The sequence below is a fragment of the Mus caroli genome, chromosome 4 (assembly GCF_900094665.2).
Source record: "Mus caroli chromosome 4, CAROLI_EIJ_v1.1, whole genome shotgun sequence".
NCBI lineage: Eukaryota > Metazoa > Chordata > Mammalia > Rodentia > Muridae > Mus > Mus caroli.
In genome coordinates, this window is record NC_034573.1 from 144,255,658 (window position 1) to 144,279,949 (window position 24,292).

A 24,292-nucleotide genomic window follows, 5' to 3' on the forward strand; every position below is an offset into this window, starting at 1 on the left:
GTCCTGGCACTCACTCTGTAGACCAGGCTGGCCTCGAACTCAGAAATCCGACTGCCTCTGCCTCCCGAGTGCTGGGATTAAAGGCGTGCGCCACCACGCCCGGCCAAAGGTTCTTTTCTGGAAAGTAATCACAGGAATGGCTCTGTGACCCAGACTCTCTTTGCTGCCCTCTCATTCACACATGCACATCTGAGCTCCCTGGTCAGAAATGTGCTCTCTTCGTCTCTGCTCGGTGAAGTGAGGATGTGGGGGGTCCAGACACTGGTTGTACACCCAGGTTTCAGTCGTCAGGTAGACACAGAGTTTGCTGATGAGCAGGTGGTGCCTGGCCACCCGGACCTGTTCTCCATGTAACAGATCCTTTTTTTGGAAGGCCATATCACTGGACACCCTTTACTGGACTGTAGTCTCCCCCACCCCCAAGTTTCCTACATCCCTCAGGCATACTCCATGGTCCGCAGAATGCACACAGTGATGTACCTTGAGTTTCACACTTATCCCGCACACTTGTGTCAATCCAACTGGATGGCGTGCTCACAAGGCCTGTCTGTCTACTTCTGGGGATTTCTTTTTAGTTAGCTATCCTTGGTCAAAGCAAGGTTGCAGAGATGGGCTAGACCACAGACAGAGGAGGGGTCAAAGATGCCAGGAGATCCCTAGGAGATACCATGTTCAGCACATGCCACCTGTGGATGGGTGCATTTGGGAGTTCCCTAGGAGACACACTGCTCAGAGCATGTCAGCTGGGATAGTCATGCTCAGAGATCTAGCTGGGGCTTGGCCAGCATGGGATACCAGGGAGAGCTGGGTGAAAACACGGGAGGACAATAAGTAGCCCCTTCTGCAGAAATCTCCATCATTAGACTGTCCTTCACCTACTATCTTCCTCTAGTTATTGCAAAGAAATCTAGAGGTATGGGGAGGACGTGGGATGTAGGAGACGTGGGAGAGGAGGCGGCCAGCTAACAGAGTAATGGTGTGGTGTCACATTCCCTCTACCTAACTAGGACCAGCCATAAAGGCGTCTGGATGGAGGAGGGTCCTCAGTGGGGGCCAGAGGGGCCAGGCTGGGCACTCACATATGAATGGCTTCACCGTGCTGTGGATATGCTTGTGCTGTTTGAGGCCAGAGGATGTGGCGAAGGTCTTGCCACAGTCAGGGCAGGCATGGGCCCGGGCACCGACATGCTGTGAGCGGATGTGACGCTGGAGGTTGCTGGGGTCCGTGAACACCTGGGGAGATACAAGCCATTAGCGAATGCCCCTCCTGAACTCCACTGTAAGCCTAGGGGTACGAAGGCGGGGCCCTGCCCCTCTTTCTTGCTGCTTTGCACTGAGCTGGCCGGGATACCTTTTGCTGTAGTAGGTATTCCCAGAGGGCCTTAGCAGGGTGCTGGATCTCTCCAGCCTCAGTTACCCTGCCAGTGGCCTCAGAATGCCGTGGCCCCAAGGCTCCGAAAGATATACATTCTTTTGTAGAACACTATCCTGGGTGGTCTTTGGTCTGGGGGCTTCACCCCGGAACCCTTGTCATTGCACACTGGTAGGGGCACAGGACTGTCCTGGAGAAGATACAGCTCTGGTCTTGTGTCTGTTTCCTGCAGAGCTGTTGGTTTCAGGGACTTCCTGTCCTTCCCAGTAACAAAGAGGAACCTAAGGACCTCAGGGCATCTAATCCACCACACCTCATCTCCTTTCACAGCAGGGTGGAGGGAGGTGAGCGCATGCTCCATGGGGCGGGCGCCTGGTACCTTGACACAGTTTTCACATTCGAAGCGCTTGCCACTGTCGTGAGACATCTGGTGGCGGATGAGGTTGGACTTCCAGTTGAAGGCCTTGGGGCACTGGTCACATTTGTACTCACGCTCTTCTGTGTGGACGATCATGTGTTGCTCCAAGCTGTGTACAGGGGATGGGAATCACTATAGGGTCCGTTTGTCTGGGAGAGGAGGTTTTTCTACCCTGTATGGCTTGTTCTCCTGTATGTGGCCCCTCGGAGGCCCCATCACACTGCAGGGAGATTGGAATGCGTGCAAACTCTACCTCTGTCAGGTCATTGGGACTAGGGCAGAGGAAGAAGCCAGTGCCTGTGCTACCTTCACTCAAGGCTACCCCACTCCCTAGCCAGCCAGGGGCAAAATGGAAACCCTAGTCACTTGTTAGATGATCCCAACTTTAGGGCTAAGTTTGGGTCTGATGCTGTGGTACACAACTATAATTCTAACACCCAGGAGGCTGAGTGAGGCAGGTCAGTTTGGAGCTTGGGGCCATCCAGTACCACACATCAAGACCCTATCTTGAAAAAATAAATAACAATAAAAATCTCAGCTTGGGCCCAGGAGTAAGAGCTTCAGGGTGGCAACAGTAAGACAGGGCCATGGTTCAAGGCAGCCCTCTGAGAAGCTTGCCGGCTGAGCACATACAATCGAGGCACGGTGGGGAATGCTAGAGAGGGTCTTAAATGAGATATGTCACAGTGGTAAAACAGCTGCTGGGGATGGGGGGGGGGCGCTCCTCTTGGCGGCACTAGCAACTCCTAATCCCCTCCTCCCTGGGGACTCTGCCTCTTCTGTCCCCGGGATGACCGTTAATCTTCATGAGCAAAGCAGTAATATATCATGGCCCGTTAATTACGGGGCCCAGCCATCCGCGTAGAGCAGAAACGCCTGCTCCTCTAGCTCCCAGAGATTGTATCTTTTCCCTGTTGTTAATTGTGATTTATGTGTTTATGTAAAGAAAACACGGACCCTCCTCAGCCCTGCTCTCTTGCTAAGCGCTCAGGCGGGGATCTGCCCACGCATTTATTCACAGTCATCTGTTCAGGGTGGAGGGTCTGCTGTCCCCGGGGAGTCCGTGATGGGATTGGTGGTAAATCCCTTGTAATCACAGACCTGTTAGCGGCCTGATGGGATTTTGCTCTGACTTTGCAAGGTTGTCCAGAGCAAACTCTTCAACGCAGGGGCACTTAGCCTGGAGAAGTTACCAGGCTCCTCCACTCCCCGGAGCACTGGGGCCAGAGCTCTCAGCTCTTCTACCCCCAGCTGAGGATGCTCTTTTGTCCCAGGGGTCATATAGGTCCCAAGGCCCCCAGTGCTTGGATCCTCAACCCTGCCTGGCCTCAGTACAGAAAAGGGCAGGTTGGGATGGCTGCCACTCATCCTGAAGTTCCCTTTGCGGCTACCTCTGACGTCACCTCAGGCAGGTAGCTGCCATGGGGTGGGGGTGGGCAAACCTCACAAAGGAAAGCCTTGCATGATTGTGTTCTGGGTCCACTAAGAAGGTCTGTACATGTCCAGAGAGCCAGGCTGGCTTATATCCCCTCCACAGTGGGTACTGTGGCCCTGCACCTCCCAGCCTAGGGCCTTATTGCAGAAGTAGCACTGGGGCCAGCCAGGTGGCCAGACCCATGCTTTTTCTGTCTTCCAGGCTGTCTCCGCAGCCCTGATAGTGTAGGGCAGTGGTGCCAGCGGCCTGCCCGTGGGTCTTCCTGCCAGGGGCCAGGACCTTTATGGTAAGAATCAGAAAACGTCTGTGGCTTCCAGCCATGTGCACCCCACATGGTTCCCAGTTCAGGGAGGTAGCACACAGGAGCCCTTAGTCTCTCAGCCCTAGAGGCCAGGCCTGACAGGGAGGTGGGCTGGGGAATCACAGGGGCTGCCAACTGGAGGTGTGGGAGGCGGGGCGGGTGGCACCTGTACTTGTTGGGGAACATCCGCTCGCAGTCCTTGCACTCATGCGCTTGCCCATCGCTGCCCACGCCAAGGCCCTCAGGCTTGAGCTCCTCCCCTAGGCCCTCGTAGAGCGGGGCCCCTGCAGAGCTGCACGCGTACTTCTTGTGGCGCCTCAGGTCCAGCCTGCACTGGAAGAGCTCATCACACTCATCACAGCGGAATGTGGGGTCCTCTGCAAGACAGAGGGCAAAGAGGTGGGCCAGAGAGCCAGACACCCACCCCTGGATCCACAGGGGACCACAGAGACCCAGCCCATCCCCATTGCCTGCCTCCCCAGGGCTTCCATCCACCCTGGGCTACTCCTAACCAGCTTCCTTCCAGCCCTTGTCCTGGCTGTCCATGGGTGCAGAGGTCACAGGACAGATGAAGCCACACAGGAGGACCCCATCCCTCCATCGTGGAAACACTGAGCAAAGTCAGGCTCCTCCCTGCCTCCCTAGCGGCCACTGTGGATTCAAGGAGGCCCTGCCTCAGAGCGGAGAAGGAAGCCAGGCCAAAGAGCTTTGTTTATGAATTAGGAGGAAAAAAAGAAAGAAGGCAGAACTCCATCGCATATAATAAATTATTGTCGTCAAGGTCAAACAAATTAAAGGGGGGCAGCTATTATTAAGTTTATGAGGCAGCATCCCGAGCACAGTGCCAAACCAAACAATTAGCCTGGAGCTGTAACCGGGGCGGGGTCTCTGTGCCCTGCCCCGCCTTCCTGCGGCTGTAGGCCCTTCAGCTTTCACCCCCCCCCCCCCCCCCCCGGCCTGGAGAGAGAACACCTGCTCTCAGATCTCGCACAAAGAGGGCTTATGCGCACATGTGAGCATGAGTGTGTGCATTTTGGGCACACTCTGTCGTTGCATGTGGATGTGCACGCTCACACACTACTGTGTTTGTGGGAGTGTCTCACACGAACTGCATCCGTGTTTGCAAAGCCACATGTGGACGTGAGTGCGTGCCTGGGCGTTTGCACTCAGACATTAGTGAGTGGGTATATGTACATCTGTATGCTAGTTGTCAGTGTGGGTACATGTTTATGTATATAACTACATGTGTGATGTGTTAGCATGTTTTTATATTTGAACACACATGTAGCATATGCATATATATATATATGCATAAAAATTGGGCATGTATGCATTCACGAATACCTATGAGTGATTCTATATATGTCTGTTTGTGGGCTATGTGTGCACGTGTGTGTATGTTCTACACATCTGAAGACACAGATGATTATTTGTGAGGTGTTTGTGTGTACATGTATGCATCTGTGAATATGCAGGTGTATGTTTGCATGCATGGGCATGTATTAGGGAATCTGCATTTGTGTGTGAATATGTGCGTCTGTGTTTTTGAATGCTTGTATGTGGGAGGTATGCTTGCATCCGTGTGCATGTGCAAGTGTGTGGGAAGGTGCATGGTCATAAGGACTGGCCTGGTACCCGGCGCTGAGCAGGGACTTACGTCAGGGCAGGGGTGGGCTTGCTGCTCCCAACCCCACTTCCCACCAGAGAGAGACTCCCACCTTAACCACAGAATGTTTTCCGACTCTGCAGGACATGGTTAGCTTCTCTGTGCCCAGAACAGCATGGAGTTCTGAGGAGTGAGCCTCTCCTCCATGGAAGTATTGTAGTCCTGGGCTGTACCTGGCAATCCTAACACCGGGTCCCCTGCAGAGCCAGGTATCAGAGGCACAGTGGAGCCTGTGCACTGATACCCATGTAATACCATGCTTACTGGTCATATCTGGGTGGCAGGGAATGGGCATGTGTATGCTTAGGGATGACTGGGTGGGCAGTACTTCTGACCCAGATAATCCAATTACTGCCAGGGGCTAGACAGCCTGGCCTCACTGGCTTACCTTAGCCATATCTCTTTTGGGGGGTGGGGGAAATGAAACTATGGAAGGAAGTGCTATGGGTCCTTTGGGTAAGTAGAATTCCTTCCTACATAAAGTCCTGCTGTGTTGTGTTGTGCTGTGCCCTTCTCTGCTGAGCTGGGAAAACAAGGACTGTATTCTTGCCTTGGCTTGGAGATCTCCACCCCTAACATCTCCAGGGAAGGCCCTGAACTCCTTCTTAGGTGTCAGAGTGGGACAACACAACTCACAGTTTGGGGTGGAGAAGAGGCAGGCACAGGTGACTCACACACACAGTAACCACTTTCCATGTCTACAGAGGAATCAAATACAGTTCAAAGGAGCTCTTCTCAGAGCAGCACGGTGTGAAAACTGTGAACCGTAATGCCCATGAGGAGGCTTGCTGGGCACTCTCAGGGCAGGCAATATGCCAAGACCCTCCACCCAAGATGGACCCTTCTCTGGAGATGGTTAGCTGTGTTGGGGGATGGCTCTGTGCACTGTTGCAGTCTGGATGTTGCTGTTGTCACGATTAGCTGGAGCCTCTTCTGTCTCAGAGATGTGTAAAAAATCATTTCCATCACCTCCGACTGGTTAGTAAAGAGCCAATTCAACCTATAGTCAGTCAGGCAGAAGAGAATAGAGCAGGCCTTCTGATCCCAGAGTGTTGGGGGTTGGGGGGAGGTCCCAAGCAAGAAGAGAGAGGCAAGAAAGAAGAGAGAGAAGAAGAGAAGGACCTGGAGGATAGATACACAGATCGTCAGGGAGTCGCCATGAGGACACACAGGGAACAGAGTGCGCCAGGGTTGCAGGTGAAGGACCAGACCATGTGGCTGGGAAGTCCCCAGCCATAGGTGGTTAGATAGCCAAATATCTGCCCAGCACAGTGCCTGCAGCTTGTTAATGAACTTATTAGGTCTCTGTGTCATTCATTCAATAGCTAAAACAGGCTAGAGCAGGCACGGAAACGCCCTGTTGTTACTTGGGAGCGAACAGGGGTGAAGAGAAATCCCACGGAATCACTTGTGCACAGCTGTAGTTGGCCTTTTTCACTATTTGGGAGTGAGATGCAGGGTACCAGGGCTCTGACTTCCCACAGAGGGCTATGAGGGCAACAGTCAGATCCTCTGAGAATTCGAAGGTGTTCACGGCACCCTTCATGCCACCCCTGGTCTTCAGAGTAAGAATCCCACAAGAAAGGACCCCGTGTCTAGGCACCCCAGGCACATGCTATCACAGAATCTGTGTGGCTCCACAGAGCTGCTCCTGAGAACCAAAAGGGAATGGATGTGAGGATCCTGGAGTCAGGAATGAGACATGCTTATGTCTGTTAGTCTTTCTAGAATCAGAGAGGAAGTCTCTGTAGTTCATGGGGAACCAAACATCATTAGCCATCTCTCTCGCTGGCCAAGGCTTATGGTTCTGACTGGGAATTTGGCCTTAAAAAACTATTTTATTTTTAAATTAAATCTAAAAAGTTGTCTTTAGGCAGGGTCTTACCATGTAGCCCTGCTTGGCCTAGAATTCTCTATGTGGACTAGGCTGGTCTTGAACTCACAAAGATCCATCTGGCTCAGCACCAGGCATTGGGATTAAAGTCATGTGCCACTGTATCAGGCCTGTGCTTAAACATATATTTAAATGTAGGGATTCAGTAAGAAAATTCAGGTTGGTTCTTACTGGGATGATTTAAAGATCACCCTGGAGGGTGGGAATGACCTCGGCGGCTATGCTATCCTCCTCTGGCCTTCAGCGTTTTCTGGACTTGAGCGTGTGTCTATAGAAGGACAGAGCTGGGAACAGGACATGCCTGGGCCTAGTCTTCCCAGGTGAGTGCGGTGGGAGAGCCCCTGAGATTTTTCTAGGCAGGGAGGGTGGCCTTGGGGACACACCTGGGGCACTCTACAAGATATTTTCCCAGCACAGAAAATTCCATGTAAGGAGCCACCGACAGGCAGTTTATAGTTAGTGATGTTACGTCTCTTACAGCCCGTCACAGCCTGCGTCTTTTCTGTACCCACGACACAATGGCCCCATTCTGGAGAGGGGAAGTGGATCCTCAGGAGGCTTTCTAAATGAAGAAAGGGTTTGAATGCAAACGACTGCTTTCCTCCAAAGAGCAAGTACTTCTCAGAAAAAGAGAAAAAAAGAGAAATATTCCCCCTCCGTCCAATAATCAAAACATAATAGGGTCTCGTGACAAGGGAGTGGGCTGTGCCGCCATCCTTCTGGCCACCTGTGAGGACGCTGAGCTGCATCTCTGTACAGGTCTCCAACTCTGGGGGAACAGTGTTGTTCCCCACCCCTGACCCAGACCTCCAGATCCCCCACAAAAGCACAAGAGAGAAACTCTAAATGTGGTGGGGGTCTTGGGCTGGGTAGATTAACCTTCCATCAAATTACCCCATCCCAGCACCTGTCTGTCAACCTGCACCCAGCTCGGGTTCCATCAGCAACTTTCCTGGCTGAACGGGAACGCAACAGAAAAATAAATCCCTGCCTAATGGCTTGAAGACTGAGGAGCTCACAATTACACGGCACCCGCATCCTAATCTACAACCGCAGCTCAAAAGCGCTCAAGAGTCTACTCCAAATTCCTGCGGCGATAAGGGGCTGGCTGCATTTAGCCGGGGCCAGGATAAAAGATTTTTTTATGATAATTATCTTAGTGAGGGACGAGTTTGCATTTCCTTTCTGTGAGATTCTGAATTTAACTAGGGTGTGTGCTTGGGGGGGGGGGCGGGTAGTAGCTGTTGGGGTGGTGAAGAAGTGATCTTGACAGCAGAGGTTAGGGAAGTCAAATATTTGATGTCAGACTATTATGCGTGGAAAGTAATTAACTCCCAAATGTTTGATCAGTTATTAGGAAAAATGTAGAGTGGGTTATTTAATATCAGGGGGTAGGGTGTGAGCGTGTAGGGGAACAAGACTCAAAGCTCTAAAAAGAACCTTTTGGAAGAAAGGAATTTCAACATACAAACACAACGACGGCTCAGGATTCTCCTCTGGGTTCAGAATATTTATCCTCTGTGGGTCTCCGGTGCTGGCTAAGATTCACAGGTCCTCTCAAGGACCACCTTAGGTAAATGGAAACCTCCCTCTTGCTGTACAAGTCTCGGCAATTTGTTTTTTTTTTTTTTTGTTTTTGTTTTTGTTTGGTTTGGTTTGGTTTGGTTTTTTGTTGTTGTTGTTTTCTCGTTCACCCAATTAAAATGAAATTAGAGTCAGAGAGGATCTGGCTGGTAAAATAGTCCTCCTGTCCCAATTTCTGGTCTGACAACTTAGAGGTATGTATTGCTGCAGAAAACAAAGCTACCACCATCACACCACCGAAAAGAGGCACCCAGGCCACTGGCAGGCTTCCAGGGTCAACAGATAAACTGAGGCTGAGTCCACAAGTGTGGTCACAGAGTCTTCCAGGGAGCATCCAGCTTCCTGGTCTTCATCGAGGAATCCTTGAGTCTCCTCGGGGATCCAAAGCACTGGCCTCCCAGAGATGGCAATGGGATTTATTCTAGATTCTAGAAACATCTAGGGGCCAATGTTTTCCTGTTCACTGTCAGACTGGCAGCCCATCCAAAGAAGAAAAAGTAGAAGAAGAAGTGGAGGAGGAGGAGGAGGAAGAGGAGGAAGAGGAGGAAGAGGAGGAGGAGGAAGCCGCCGACACACAAGAGCCAGGAAGAGAACTCATCAATGTGCTTGCTGCATCCCCCCGGCCCCGAGTCTGATCTCTAGAACAAAATGGTGTGGTACTGACACCAATTCCAGAGCTGGTAGGCTGGAACAGAAGGATCCCTGGGGCTTGCTGGCCATCTAGCCCTACCTGATTGTTGTAAGCTCCAGGCTAGCAAGGGACCTTATCTTCAAAACAAGAGAGAAAGCACCAGATGGAAAATAGCCATGGTTGATCTCTGACCTTTAGATGCATGCTCATACACGTGTACTTCTCCTGTACACCCAGGAACACAGCCCCCCCGACCCAAGCTCCACAAGAAATTAGACATGAACCCTGGAGTCCCTTGGTGAGCAATACCAACAGAGCCACACTTCACTGCCGACATGGCCTTCTTGAAAACAGTTGTGTCAGGGCCCCAAGCAGTCCACATAGAGTATAAATCTACCTGTCAGAACGCTCAGAGTGTGTAAAACTGGCTTCCTCTCTACCCTCGCCTCAGAGATGCTCAGGTAGAGACGGTCAGGCAGGAGAGCCTGTTGGACACACCCTAACAGTTGGACCCATACTTGTTCTGACCAAACATCCCCTCTGTATCTCTCTAGGACTTGTAACTACTGATGGGCTCCTATCAAGAGCCTGGCTGATTCCTCTCTTACATGAACAAGATTCTCTCCCAAGAACCAAACTAGGTTGGGGCCCTTTTACTACAGAAAGTCTGTAATACACTTGAAGCATCACCCGGGGCCTGGGGGAAGTTTCCGTGGATAAAAGGTTTGCCTGCCTTACAAGCATGAGGGCCTGAGTTCAGATCCCCAGCACCCAGGTAAAAGCCAGTCACCTATAACTCCAGGTCCCAGGAAGCTGAGAGAGTGTTCCCCAGCCCAGATGGGTGAGACCCTCAATAAATAAAGCAGAAAGTGATCAGAGGAGATGCTCAGCATCAACTATATGCCTCTATATGCTTAAGCACACATGTAAACCCCACATGTGTGCACACACACATGCATATATGTACATAAACAGACATATACACATACACACAAGAAATTCCTTTTGTGGGTCACTAACTCTCTATAGATATAATTCAGCATAATGGCCAATTTGCCTAGATCCCTCTTGAGCTTGCCTCGAGCCCCTCTTAAATTCAGGATGTGCTCTGAGGCCTCAGGGAAAAGGAGGAATCCCTAGTCTCAGGGGTGAGGGTCTGATAGCCTGGTGTGCTGGTTGGCTTTTGTTTAACTCATACAAGGCCAAGTCATCTGGGAAGAGGGAATCTCAACTGAGAGAATGCCTCCATCAGACTGGCCCCTAGGCAAGCCTGTAGGGGCATTTTCCTAATTAATGATTGATGAGGGAGGGCCCAGCCCACAGTGGGTGGTGCTACCCCAGAGCAGGTGGTCTGGGCTGTATAAGAGAGCAGGTTGAGCAAGCCAGCAAGCAGCACCCCTCCATGGTCTCTGTTCCTTTATTCCGTGCCTCAGCTTCCCTTAATGGACTGTGACTTGGGACATATAAACCAAAGCAGCTCTTCTTCCCAAGTTGCTTTTGGTCATGGCCTTTATCACAGCAACGGACGCTTGAGTAATACACCTGTGGTCTGTAAAAACTCAGCCAGGGCATCAGCCATGAACACCGGTCCTAGCAGGTGGCATGCAGGCGTGGGATAGCATGTGTGCTCTTCTAGGTGTGTGTGTGTGGGGGGTGAGCCACAGCTCAGCAGGGTCTTACCATCCAGGCTGGGGGCCATGACACCCAAGGAGTAGGCACCTTCTTTCACATGCACCAACAGCTCCTCTCCAGGCTCGATGTCCTTAATGACTTTATAGTAAATCTAGGAGAGAGAGAGAGAGATTAAAGACAGCGGTGAACACTCATGTTGCATGTTGTCATCATAGAGGCGCCCACGGAGCCTCTGCCCCACTGCTGCACTGCTACCCATAGAGAGGGCTGGCCTGAGGTGGCCACTTGACCTATGTTTTAATTTTTTAAAAGAATTATTTTTATCTTATGTGTATTTTTTTTTACCCGCATGTATATATGCCACATGTATGCAGTGCCCAAGAAGGCCAGAAGAGGGCACTGGATCCCCTGGAACTGAATTTCAAAGCTGCCAGGTGGGTGCTCAGATCCTTTAGAACAGAGGAACTCAACCTGGGGGGTCATGACCCTTTGGGGGTTGAACAACCTTTTCCTAGGCGTCACTATCAGATAGCCTGCATACCAGATAGTTACATTGTAATTCATAACAGTAGCAAAATTACAGTTATGAAACAATGAAAGTAGCAGCGAAAGTGACTTTATGGTTGGGGGTCACCACAACATAAGGAAGTGTACTAAAGGTTCAGGGGTTAGGAAGGTAGAGAATCACTGATCTATAACAGCAAGTACTCTTTACTGCTGGCCTATCTCCTCAGCCCCCAAACTGTTTATTTTAAAATTACAACAAATTTTATTGTATTTATTTTTGTGTATATTGGGGGGTAAAGAGTGGATCTCACAGGACCACTTTTGCGAGTCAGTTCCTTCCTCCCACCATATGGATCTTAAGGATTTAATTCAGGTTCTCAGGCTTGGTGGTGCCTGCTCAGCCATCACACTGGCCTGCTCCAGTGGCTAACTACAGAGAAGAAGGTTTACGCAGGAACGTTTGTAACATATGAGGAAGGGAAAGAAACTGAGTCCATTTGAGTTTGTATTCTGCTCTGATAGAAAGGAAAGGTGTGTATATGTATCTGTACTTGAGTCAAGATCCCGACCAGGGGTTCCCAGGAAATACCCCAGTTTGGAGCGACTTCCCAGTGAGAGTGCTTTGGTCTATTTTCAAATCTCCTTTGTCAATGTGAGCAGGAGACACCTGGCTATAGGGGGATGGACTGGGGGTAGGGTGGGACTCAGAGTGGCTGTTGCTTGTGAAGGTACTTTACAGCTGGGCACAGGCTCTGTGGGTGAGGATGCCAGGCTGTGACTTTTACACCAGGGTGGCAGCCATGAGTCAGGAAGACCAGGAGTGGGATGGAGTGAATGTCTGTCAGGATCTGCATCCAGCGGGTGACAGGGGTTTGGAGACTTTGGTGTGTGTGTGTGTGTGTATGTGGTGTATGTGTGGTGTATGTGCATGCATGTGTGTTTGTGTGTCTTTGTGTGTATGTGTGGTATGTGTGTGCATGTATATGTGTATGTGTGTGTGGTGTGTATGTCTCTGTGTGTGGTGTGTATGTATGTGTAGTACATTTGTGCGTGTATATATCTGTGGTATGTGTATATGTGCTGTGTGTGCAGGTGCATGGACCTATGTGTGTGTGTCTAGGTTCTATGCCTGGAGCTGAGACTCAGTTCAGCATCATGGTCTGAAACATAGAAGCACAGAGAGCATCTTGCTGTCATGTCTCCCCAGGGCTGAGCCATGCCTGCTTTGGTAGCCGAGATGAAGATTGTTCATGTGGGAAGAGCACCACAGGTCTGGGTGATTTGGGGAGGTGTCTTTCTTGACTTTGCTCAGACTCTCCTGTAACTTGAAAATTTTAAACCCTATTTTTAATGATGGTTCTTAAATGCTTTAACCTCCCTTCTAGCCCATCTCCCAGACAGAGGTAGTGAGAAAGAAAGGATACAGGGGAAGTGGACCTGCTTAGAAAGGTTCTTCAGAACAAATCTTATCAGGAAATCAGCAGTTCAGTTCAGAGGAGTCAGCAGCAACAGTTGGATCCACTTGCAAACACTTAACGGATCTACCAACAAACAGTCCAATTCAGTAGAGTCGGGATAGCAAACACGAGCCAGCAGCGGCGGCACAACTTAGCAAAGAAAGCCAGGCTGGAGTCAGCGAGAGAGACCAGGGTCAACCCAAATGCCAGAAGTTCTCAGCTATGCCCCTCTCAGCAAACCGAAGACCAATGAAGACTCGAGGCCCACAAGCATTGCCCAGCTGGCTCTCTAAGCGAGCCAAGCTCAGCCTCCACCACTGTCCGTGGAGTCCTATTTATACCCTCCAAACATCACGTGTCCTTCACGCGCTTTGCCTCAGCACCTGTGTCTCTCTCAGCTGACATCCCTCTGCCAATCAGCTCGAGTCTGTGGAAGTGGCAAGAAACTGCGGCACACCGCCACAAGATTTTTGGTGCATTTTCTCTCTGTGGAATCTCAACAGATGCAGCTCAACTACTCAATGTAAGGTGGACCAATACATGCATGTTGCTAGCGAAGAATCCTCCATCACGTGTCCTTTCACATGTTTTCTTTAGCATACCATCCTTTCACCTGTGTCCGCTTCAGCAAAACAACGTTCCTTCACCAGTCTGCTTTAGCCTTTCACCTGTGTCCACTTCAGGTAAACGTTCCGTCACCTGTTTGCACCAGCAAAACCCCATGCAACACAACTGACTTTCCAAAGAACCCTTCCCTTACATTTCCACTTCACTCTGCCTCAAAGACACCAGAGGCCCAAAGCCCTTGTGTGGGTCCTGGGCCTCCTCCCAGGAACACAGCTGGCTCAGGAAAGCATCTCTTTTAGCTGGAAGTGTCAGACAGGTGGAATCTCTCCTCCTCTGTCACAGTAATTCACTGCCCACTATGGCAAGGGTGTGCTTGGGACTCTGTTCTGATGTTAGGGCTGTTGATGTGAGAGAGATACTCCAGAGACACCTGCTGCTCTGGGGAGGCCTAGCAGAGGCCCAGCTGGCCCAGGCTAGCCTTCAGCATTGCTGGAGGGTTTGAGACAGGAGGAAGGGCAGAAGAAAGAGCATTTTAAGAGAAGACAAACCAGCTTAAGCACAGGGACAAGAGGGGAGGTGGCTCCCCAAGCCACAGACAGTAAACAACACTTCTGCTGGTTCTTACTGGTCGGTCCTGGCAGAGGTTTGCCCTGCCTGGGGCAGCTGCTTGCTTCCCAGGAAGACAGCCCTACTTAGGGTTATAGCTCCAGAGTGACTCCTGGGTGTCACTAAAGGCCACAGAGGAACTGCACTGGGTTGCCAGTGCCCATTGGCTGTCCCTCCCAGAACACCAGATCGCGGAAGTGCACAGTTGGGAGCCTGCAGGTAGACACAGGAATCTTATCAGTGTGGCTGGCATTCCTTCACACAGCAGTCCACGGTAGTAGCTTGGGAGTTATTCTCAGGGAGGTTGGTACTACAAAGAGATCTTAAAATGGAGGCCAGAAATGGGATCAAACAGAGTTCTTGAATAAAACCAGTGGTTTCTAAGATCTCAGTTTTGCGTCACCACGCGGCGGGCGGCTGAGTAGCTTATCCTTTTGAAGGTCAGGCGTGAGCCAGCTTTGCTTCAGGAAAGGATACACCCACAGCTGCCCCAGAGTGAGTTGCTGTGGCCACACGGGAGCCCCCTGAGCTGGAGGGTGTGCATCGGCCGTTAACAAGCTTGCTCACATTTCCCTCTGACAGCAGAGTGCATACAGAAGTGGTCGGCAAACACAGGCGTCATGCCTATGGCTCAGCACCAGCGTGCTGGGTGACTTGGTGTTGGGGACAGGGCTGAAAGAGAAGAGAATGAAGGCATGGTCCCTGGAGGTCCTGGTTAGAGTCAGAACTTGCCACCAACCGGCCTTCCTCCCATCTTGTAATCTGTGATTACCCAGAATGCACAAAGCCATGGCAGCCATGGCAGCCATGGCAGCAGAGTGTATTCTCCTCACCAGGCTGCTGGGTGCCTATTCTGAGAGGTGAAGAAAGGCAGAGGGGAGCGTTCCCTTCCCTTCCCCCCACATCCCTCCCAGGCTGCCTGCCTCTCACAACACCCCTGGTTAGGCTGACTGACCTCCAAGGCTCCTCTCCACATACACCCCACTCCTTTCTCTCTGGGCTGCAGGAACCTGGAGCTCTGCCACCCAGTTCTGATTCTGGGAGCTACATGGCCACCGCTTTCCTTCCCGATTCCTCGGAAGGTAGCCAGTCCTCCTGGGACCCACTCCTGCCCACCCCAAGCCCCTGTTTCTGGGGACATGAGGCCTCCTGACCCCCACTTTGGCTCCAGGGACTTCCCAGAGTCCCTTCTCTGATCCCCTCTGAGGACTACCGGGAATCCATACCCTTCCACACCTTTGCTCCTGGGCTCACCGGGGCTCCATGGGCCTCCACTCCAGTTCTGAAGACAGGAGCCTCCTGGGACCCTCCCACCGGCATGCACACGGCAACAAGAGCCACAGTAGGGCTACAACCGTCCCTTCCTCAGCCTCACAGGATGGCCACCAGGGCCCCCTGCCAGGGGCATGTTGGGGACACAAGGCACTAAGCTCAGTAGCTGTGGCTGTAGGACTTTGAGCCCCGTAATCAGTAATTAATTAGTCTCTATTAGCACTAATTGCAGAGGCCAGGGTGGGGTTGAGGTGTCTCCTCTTGCCTCCACCTGGGAGGCTAAGAAAGTGAACAGAAATCTTCACAGCCTTTCCTGGAGTCTCCGCCCTGCCTTAGGCAACCACAGGAGGTGCACACAGAAGCCAGCCCCTGCTTTTATGACCTGTTTCAAGTGGCACAAAGGCCTTATCAGCCAGGAATTCTGAGAAAGCCGGTTCCTGGTCTGTGGGGCTGGGTGACTTCCCTTAACAAAGGCCAAGTTCGGTGGGAACTGGGGGTGTTGGCGGGGGTGCCAGGTTGAGGGGGACGGGGTGGGGTATCCTATGCTTACACACTGCTGTCCACTGTATGCTTAGGCCCCTTCTGTGCTTAACCCTTAAGGTTCTTATACTTGATTTATTACATAGTTTCCATCTAGAATGCTCTGGCCTCCTGGCCATTAGCGTTACAGGAGAGCTGCCTCTGAGTTTCACAAGACAACAGGAGAAGAAGAAGCTAGGAGTCTGATACCCTCTAGCCACCCCCTCCCCAAGCATCCTGGGGTGCAGGGCCACAGGGAAGAAGCAATCTGCCTTCTTTCTAAAACGCAGCACCCCATGTTTTAGGTACACACAAGTCCTGGGGACCTGTCACCCAAGGTCTGGTGGCTTCTCCTTGTCTAAGAACCTGAGGGTAGGGACCTTCTCCTCGGCAGCTGAGTTGACAAGCTTCTGTCTGTGACTCTCTGCAATAAGGATACACACAGGCAGGCAGGAGTCTCAGGTTCTTCGCCCCCAGCTTCCCTCATCCAGCAGGGGCAGCAGAGGTTGGGCCAACACCCTCACTTGTGACTATACTTCACTCAGCCCAAATTCCCCGGCCACATTCTAGACTCAAAGACCTGGTTCCATGCAGGTAAAGAGAGCGTGTGACTGTCTCACCCAAAGACAGACACCTGTTCGGAGATCGGGCCCAAGCCCAGGGGATTTTCATGCAAATGAACATTCATTACAGTCCACAATGACTGTCAGCTCTCAGCTCCTAAGAGCCCTGGGCCCGTACCAAAAACACTGTTTAAGTGACTAAGACCAACGTCCCAGAGTTCCCTCCCAGGCCTGCTTCTTCTTAGCATCCTACCATTTTAGCCAACGAAATCCCCAGCAGGTGACGTAGGAAGGAAATGAGCGAAGTCCCGGTTTAAAACTGGTGGACATGCATGTGGTTCCTTTCTTTGGCCAAGATAAAATTCATTGGTAGCCCTGTATCTATATGGTCCTCGAGCCATACGCCTGGCTGGGGCAGCTTCCTCTGTGTCCAAGCCTTTATAATCTTGTTACAATATGTTTGTCACTCAAAAAAAAAACTTATTAATCCTTAACACATTTATCTCTTCCTTGGCTGCAAAGTTTGAATGAGGGTTATAAAAATATGAAGTATTAGCCCGTAACTAAATAATCAGCCCCATGAGATGGCCTCCAACAGGCACTACATTTAGTTAATGGAAGATCCACTATGACACACGGCTGTATTGTGACACCAACACAGTAGAAAGCTGAGTTCACACTTAACTGCTTCTCAAAATAGAGGATCCTCCTGAACCACAGAGGCCCTGATGTTTTTCCTGAATTAAAACAAATTTTGACATTAATTTTTTTTTAAGGCTTTAAAAAAAAAATTCTAAATTGCATTGTGTGTGCATGGGTGTGAGTGTGTGTGTGGTGGTTGTGAGTATGTGTGTGTGAGAGAGTGTATGAGTGTGTGTGTGGTGTGTGTGAAAGTACATGGTGTGATGTGTGTCAGCGTGTATGTGTGGTGTGCATAAGAGTGTGTGAGAAGTGTTGTGAGAGTGTGTGTGGTGTGTATGTTCCTGTGTGTTTGTGTGTGTGTGTGTGTAAGAGAGAGAGAGTGTATGTGTGGTGTGAGAGAGAGAGAGTGTGTGTGTGTGTGAGAGAGAGACAGTGTGTGTGAGTGTGTGTGTATGTATGTGTGTGTGAGTATGAACGTATGTGTGAGAAGTGTTGTGAGAGTGTGTGTGTATATGGTTTCTGTGAGTGTGTGTGTGTGTGTGTGTGTGTGTGTGTAGGTCTGAGCACAACTTGAAGAAGTTTGTTATTTCCTTTGACCACCGGGTTGCCGGTATTGAACTCAGGTCATCAAGTTGGATGACCAGTGTTTTTTTTTCCTGCTGAGACCCTGCTGTCCTGCATTAGGTAGTTCAAGTGTTTTGTTTGATGGTTAAGAAAGGCTCAACAAATTCCCTAATCACACCTTACTTGTTTTCAAAGAGAAAAGAGTGTTTTCCTATTTGGAGCTACCCTTTCAAAGGACTAAAGCAAAAAATTTATGATTTTTAATTTAAAACAATGTAGGGAGAAAGGAAAAGGAGCCAGGAAGCTCAGGGGCTCGGAGTCTGATGACCCTGCTTGAAATATCAGCCCTAGCGGATGGATCATGTACCCTGGAGGTAAAGCAGGTTCTGTGGATGGAGAGGGAAATGAAAGCAAGAGACCAGCCGTCGGCCACCAGGCTTGACTGGGCTTAGCAGCACAAGGTTTTTGTTAAGATTCAGGGACGGGTCTATGGATGCTCGAATGCACAGCTCCTTGCCAGGCCCTCTGCTCAAACACCTTGTTCAAGAGGGGCTGCTCCCCTGCTGTGGGCAGACCTGCTCTTTGAGCTGCATTGCTATGGTGGGCTCCGCCTTCCAGCCACAGGCTAAGCATGGCATCCTGGCTGCTCACCCTGCCTTGGACTACCAGGGTGCTGTGCAGACAGCACAGGTTTGGGCTGTTCTTATAGATGAAAAGAGAGGTAAGAAGCCGGAGCAGCCTCACGGCCTCTCCCAGAGCTGCTGGAAGGGACGCCCTCACTCTGTCCTCCAACCTCAGCCTGCTGATCAGTAAATGCTCTTTTCTCTACCCACATCCCCCCGCTCTGAGGCAGTGTACAGAAAAGAGAAAATAGCCCCTCTGTGAGTAGAGCTCTGCTTGCCCCTGCCTCTTCCTGTGGGCACAGCATCTCCAAGCTTTCTTTTACTTGCTTAACATTAAAACAAACTCAGTAACAGACCCGGCTTGTGTCTCCTCAATGCTTCAAACCAACCCATTTGCTCATAATTGCAGGAGGAAAAAAAAAAACACCCAGGGGTGACCTGGATGTTTTGAATTTTCCAAAGAGAGAGGACTTGTCGGAAGGGCTTGGTGGGGGCTCCACCTGAGGTGTCCAGAGTGAACTGGGATGCCTTTCAGTGCCCGTTTGTCCTCAGAAGAGACAGCAGAAGTACCCAGAAATGGTTGCTCCCAACCGCTTGGCATCTGGGAGTGCTCTAAGGCTGTAACTTCGCTGCCCCCACCCCCAAACACCAGGGCAAAGCCCTACTCCCGGACTTCTTCAGTGGCCATGTCGTTCTGACCAGATGGACTGGTCCCACACCTTTGTTTTTCGAATGCATGATCTTTAGGGGCCAGGTGTACTGCTGACCAAAGGCCACCGTGACTTCTCTGTGTGTACCGGAGGAATACTCACGGCCTAGCATGGATTTCCTCAGCTGCCTGCCTCCCTTTTTCAGAACCACAAGGAAGACATGAGGAGAGACCAATCCCTTCTCATGAGCATGAGGTCCCCTCCCCCCAGAAAGAGGACTCTTAGAACCACAGAGCGCCAGGAAGGGAATCTCACAGCCCAGGTGGTAACTTGGGTACAGGGCAATGAGCACTTTCCTGTGGTGTCACTAGGCATGAGATCTGAGAAGGATAGGCACATGGCACTGGTTAGCCTCACTGGAGAGAAGGGCCACTGGCTTCACATCCACCCACAGCCAAGGCACCAGGAGGCTACACACTGGAGGGAAGTTTCAGGAAGGCTGGATGGGAACTGAGTCCCTTGGAGTCTCCGGTTCTCTTCTCCTGCCCATGTCTCCAGATCCGAAGGGCTGCAGATGATCACATAAGATAACCTTTGTCCTCTAGCCAGAGGCAGGTCTGAATGTGTCAGGCAAGGCTGGAGCGAGGAGGGCACATGGCTGGGCTGAGAGGATTCTCAGCATCAGGAGAAAGGTGGGCGGCTACAGATTGCAGAGCCTATCTGGGTCACAGCCCCGTGCTGCACAGGGACAGGTGTGGCCCCGTGATGGTTCAAGAGACCACTTTTCTCAGTTTCTTATGTACAGTTGACATGTAGTCTCTTCCAAGGACACAGGACACAGGACACCAGAAATCCAGGCTTCTGAGTTAACTCAAGCCCATTATGAGCACAAGGCCTAGGGATGCTGAATTCCTGTTCTCAGCACTGACCTGTGTCTTCAGTTTAGAGCCATCTCCCCTCTGCACGTGACAGCTCATCTCTTCTGATAATTGTAACTCCCAGAATCTTCTCTTAAGATGCTGGTAGCTTCTTCCGTCCCTGTGTCTCTCTTGGATATGGGAGATACTGAGGTCATGCATCTTGAATCTTGAAACAAGGCCTATTCATTTCTAATTTGACGCATTTTCCTCAGTGAATGTCCTGGATAGTACAACACCATTTCTGTAATGCAGGCGTTGGGTCATGGGCTCCTTCCCTTCAGGGTCTGTGCTGTCCTGGGAGTGCTGTGTGTGTGTGCATGTGTGTGTATGCTCACAGTACATGTCATATGTGTATATGCTCACAGTACATGTGTTCGCACATGTGGTTGTATGTTTAGGTATGTACATGTCCCCATGTGAACACACATGCATGTGCATGTATATGTCTGTGAGTATCTGGCATCCTTAACTGCCTAGAAGTCTTTGTGGACACTCTTGGGAGGGGGAACATAATCTGAGAACCACTACTGACACTTTTTAGTGTTTCCTTCTCAAAGAGAAGCTTGTCCTCAGGCATCTTTTTCAGTCCTGGATCTCTAGGACATTTTATTCAGCCACAGAGAGGACCAAAGCGCTACTCTGTGGGAACAACTGTCTCCACTGGATGGCCAGGAAAAGAAGTGCTTATGTGGGAGCTGTGGCCATCTGGGAGGAAAGAGGAGGAGAGTGGAAAGGAGAGGGAGGAATAGAGGAACAGGTGTGCGTGTGTGTATGTGTGTGTGTGTGTGTGTGTGTGTGAGTATGTGTGTGTGTATGTGTGTGGTGTGTGTATGTGTGTGTGTGTGTGTATGTGTGTGTGTGTATGTGTGTGTGTGTGTCTATGTGTGTGTATGCTTAACACTCCAGTTCCTTCTGAATGTGAGGCTATTATTTGTCCTGGTATGGGCTTAAACCAGGGAGAATTCATCCTGCAAGGTCATATGGGAGAGAGACAACCAGCAGGTGAGGATCCAGGCAAGTCTGACTTGATGCTAGCCAGACAGCACAGCCTGGTGTGCGAGCACAGGGCACAGGGCACAGGGCACAGGCCAGAGAGCACAGGCACAGGGCAGGGCAAGGCTGGGGATGCAGTAGCTTTGAGTGAAAGGTTGTAAATTACCTTATCCTGAAGGACCATTTTCTTGCCCATGGTCTGAAATGAAAGGAGAATTTTCCTGCCAGGCAATCTCTTCTCTTACCCACAAGGTAGTTTAAAGTAAACTTCCTTGAAGTGGCTTTTATAAGGGTTTCTGAAGACCAGTGTTCCTTTGAGAGGATCCTTCTCTGTGTTTCCTAAAAAGTTTGCCCCACAAAGATACAGTACGCCTCACTGCTTTAGGGTATCTGAGTTCTAGCATCCATTTCCTAAGTAACAAAACCTGTGTCCTCTCCGCTCTACCGGCACCTCACAGAAGCCCACCCCTGCACCCAGCTGCACCCCTCCTCCAATGCTTCCCAGGCCAGGGTGCTCTGCAGACTTGAGCTTCAGACGGAGCCTGACCAAGCTCTGTGTGCCTTAAATCCAGCGTTGTGTTGCTCTGCCTTTACTTTTCCTTCTATGTTCCATTTTAATCACGGTTATTTATTTCTTCAGTCGGTCACAAAGTCCTTTTTCTCTGCTCCCAGTGTTATGGTTTTGGTTAAGGTCTTGGAAGTCTTGGTAACAGAGACCCTGGTCTTGGTTGTCTGGAACCAGCAGGTGTCTGGTGTCCAGTAGATTCACTGCTAGGTCCAAACTGAGCCCAAGAGCTAAGTCGACTAATTTCTCGAGGAACTCCATCCGGCAGTGTGCAGGGTCAGGGGTCTCCCCACAGCTTCCTTGTTGTCTTTTTAAATGCAAAATATTTCTCTAGAGTCAAGAGCCTCGAACCACAGCTCACAGAGGCCACACAAGAATGGGGCCTTTGTTACGTGGTCTTCAGGAATTGTTTTTTAAAAGTAAATGGAGCTCTCTCTCTCTCTCTCTCTCTCAACAAAATCTCCCATGTAGCCCTAAGACACAGGCAGAATAAACTGCTCTGCCCAGACAGCTGGGAGCTGGGAGCCAGAGGAACCCATCCGTGCTCTGAGAACAGGAGGCAGCTTTGCTGGAGTAACAAGAGTCCGCAGTGTCAAACTTGAGGCTACAGAAAGGACAACGCGGTGCTGATTACAGCGCTGGTGGAGTGGAAAGAAACTGAAGTCTTCTCTCCTGATGGACTTCCAGGTCTGGACTCAGGCCTTGGGAACGAACGCACTGATAAGCCATGAAGCTGGAGGAGACAGTGAACTTACGAGGGTTTCTGCTCTGAGATACTGAGCTCAGAACTGGAGGTTCCTGGGCTCATGGGGGGATTGAAGTCAGGATAGCTCAGCTCAGTTTACTCCTAGAGAGAAGGGAGGCCATGCCAACGCAAGACCACTTTCTTGGCAGTAGGTCAGGCCACGATTATGACTTGTGGGCTTTGGATATTTTCCTTTAGCCTGGCATAGAAGGCACCTGTGTGGTGATAGACTGGCCAGCGCCGACCCTTTTGGAAACCTTGTTTGACCAGGGCTGTTTAGGCAAGACTGTTTCCCATTTTTTCCCATCCACTGCTCTTCCCATATCTCCTGTCATTGGTAGGGAATGTGGGCCCTGTGACTTGAGGGCCTGTGTACTCCTGCTGGTCTTTAAAACCAAGCCTTCAGTTCTCCATCGCCATCAGCCTCAGACACATTCTCCTGTCCCTTGATTTGTAGTCTTTGCTCTTGTGGAGTGTTCTGGGGGCAGCTAAGTTTTCCAGGTAGCCCATCCTGGGCAGGTGTCAAATGGCCACCCCTTGTGGCAGGACAGAGCTTAGCAGGTGACCCATGACCTTATCAGAGGCTCTGCTGATCCTCATCTTAACACCGGACCACCCTGGTGCTGTATCCAAGGACAGTTCACAGGGACAGAAGCCCAGTGAGCAGCCTAGACCTACCTGTTCGTTGATCTGACACATGGCAAGGTTTTGGTCATCACAGGAACATGCTACACGGATATACTTGAGCCAGCTGCCAGACCCCGCCTGATTGGCATCCATGCAGAACTTCTCGCTACCCAAGTCTTCAGAGATCTGCTGGGGAAGAAACACACCTGAGGTCAGAGGTGCCTGTCCTGTGTGTGTTATATCACGCTGTACTGGCCTCAGGGGTTAGGCAGGATGGCAGGTTGTCTAAGACCTCACCCAATTCTAGGTAAGGAGAGGCTCTGTCCACCCAGGCCACCTGGTCCTAGGAACCTCCAGGAGATTGGAGGAGAGAAGCAGGTGTCCTTTCTAGTTCGTAGAGAATAGCTTGCAGACAGGTTAGGCAATGACGAGTCTCTAGCACAGTAAAACCTTCCACTAGGCTGTCCAGGTGTGAGAAAGCAGAGCCTTCTTGTGTCTGACACGACCCCCCCCCCCCCGCCAAAGACAGCGGGGCGTTGACCTAGAAAGAGCATGTCTGAAGCTAAAGGTGTTATGAGGGTATACGGCTGCATCCAAGTCCTGGTGTGTGAGCTTGTGCGTGCACAACACATGTGCCTGGGTGTACCTGCTCCTGTCGGACATCACACCACCTGAATGCCAGAAAACATTTGTTTCCTTTCAACTGGAAAGTCTCAGTTTGGCCCTGGCCAGCACACAGATGCCCAGCTTCCTCACCGTGTTCTGCTCATTCTCTTTGTTGTTGATGCTATCTTCTGAACTTAGCTGCAGAGACTGGCTTGCTGATCTCTGTCTCCCCACCCCCACCCCGAGGTTGCTTGCAAGAAGACCTGGACCACGGGCTGGCAGCTTTAGGTGCAATGGACCTTTCCAGCTCTTGCCTGCTTTGCTCAGTGCCTATGGTAAGCTCTAATCTAAAGAATTTGAAGTCAGCAGCAACTGGGGTGGCTAACCAGGCATGCAAAAGGCAGGGTGGCTGAAAGGAGGTTGGTGGTCAGGGGTCTCCTGGGGCAGGGGTGTCCTGGGGAAGGCGTTTCTAGGTGGGAAGGGTGACCAGGGGAGTAGGTATGTCAAGGTGGATAGGATAGCGTGCAAGCAGGCAGGAGTGATCGAGTCTGATGGACTCATCAGAGGTGGCAGAGGGCCACCATTCAGATAGATGTTTCACACTCAGCATCCATCCAAGCAGGCAGGAGTGATGGAGTCTGATGGACCCATCAAAGGTGGCAGGAGGGGCTTTGTTCACATCAACCCTTCACACTCAGCATGTACTTTTCAAGATCCTTGTACACCCGGGGCAGACACTGGAAGAATCCTTTTGAAAAGTCAGTGTCAGCACAAAGCAATAAACCAAGTGCTTTGTGCCTGTTCCCTCTTCCCCAAGGACTTTGCCGCAAAGGCTGACCCTGAGCACATTGATAGGAACTGGGTCTTCAGTCTTTCTCCCCCTTAGCTTGCTCTGTCTCCCATTGAACACCTATCAGTGAGCCCCTGGGTTCC

The 24,292-nt window shown here is 50.9% G+C and overlaps 1 protein-coding gene across 7 annotated transcripts in view; it reads right to left on the reverse strand.

Annotated features, from left to right (window-relative positions):
- The window catches only part of Prdm16 (PR/SET domain 16), a 319,454-nt gene that overhangs the window by 27,262 nt on the left and 267,900 nt on the right, over nucleotides 1-24,292 (reverse strand). For 5 of the 7 annotated variants that reach the window (XM_029476238.1, XM_029476237.1, XM_029476236.1 and 2 more), the window contains exons 4-8: nucleotides 22,805-22,942; nucleotides 10,982-11,084; nucleotides 3,693-3,903; nucleotides 1,752-1,899; nucleotides 1,080-1,233 (exon numbers count right to left, since the gene is read on the reverse strand). In XM_029476238.1, the coding sequence (XP_029332098.1) occupies nucleotides 1,080-1,233; nucleotides 1,752-1,899; nucleotides 3,693-3,903; nucleotides 10,982-11,084; nucleotides 22,805-22,942 (754 nt within the window). The remainder of the gene's footprint in view (nucleotides 1-1,079; nucleotides 1,234-1,751; nucleotides 1,900-3,692; nucleotides 3,904-10,981; nucleotides 11,085-22,804; nucleotides 22,943-24,292) is intronic. The other 2 variants (XM_029476240.1, XM_021159806.2) reach the window with 1 other exon arrangement.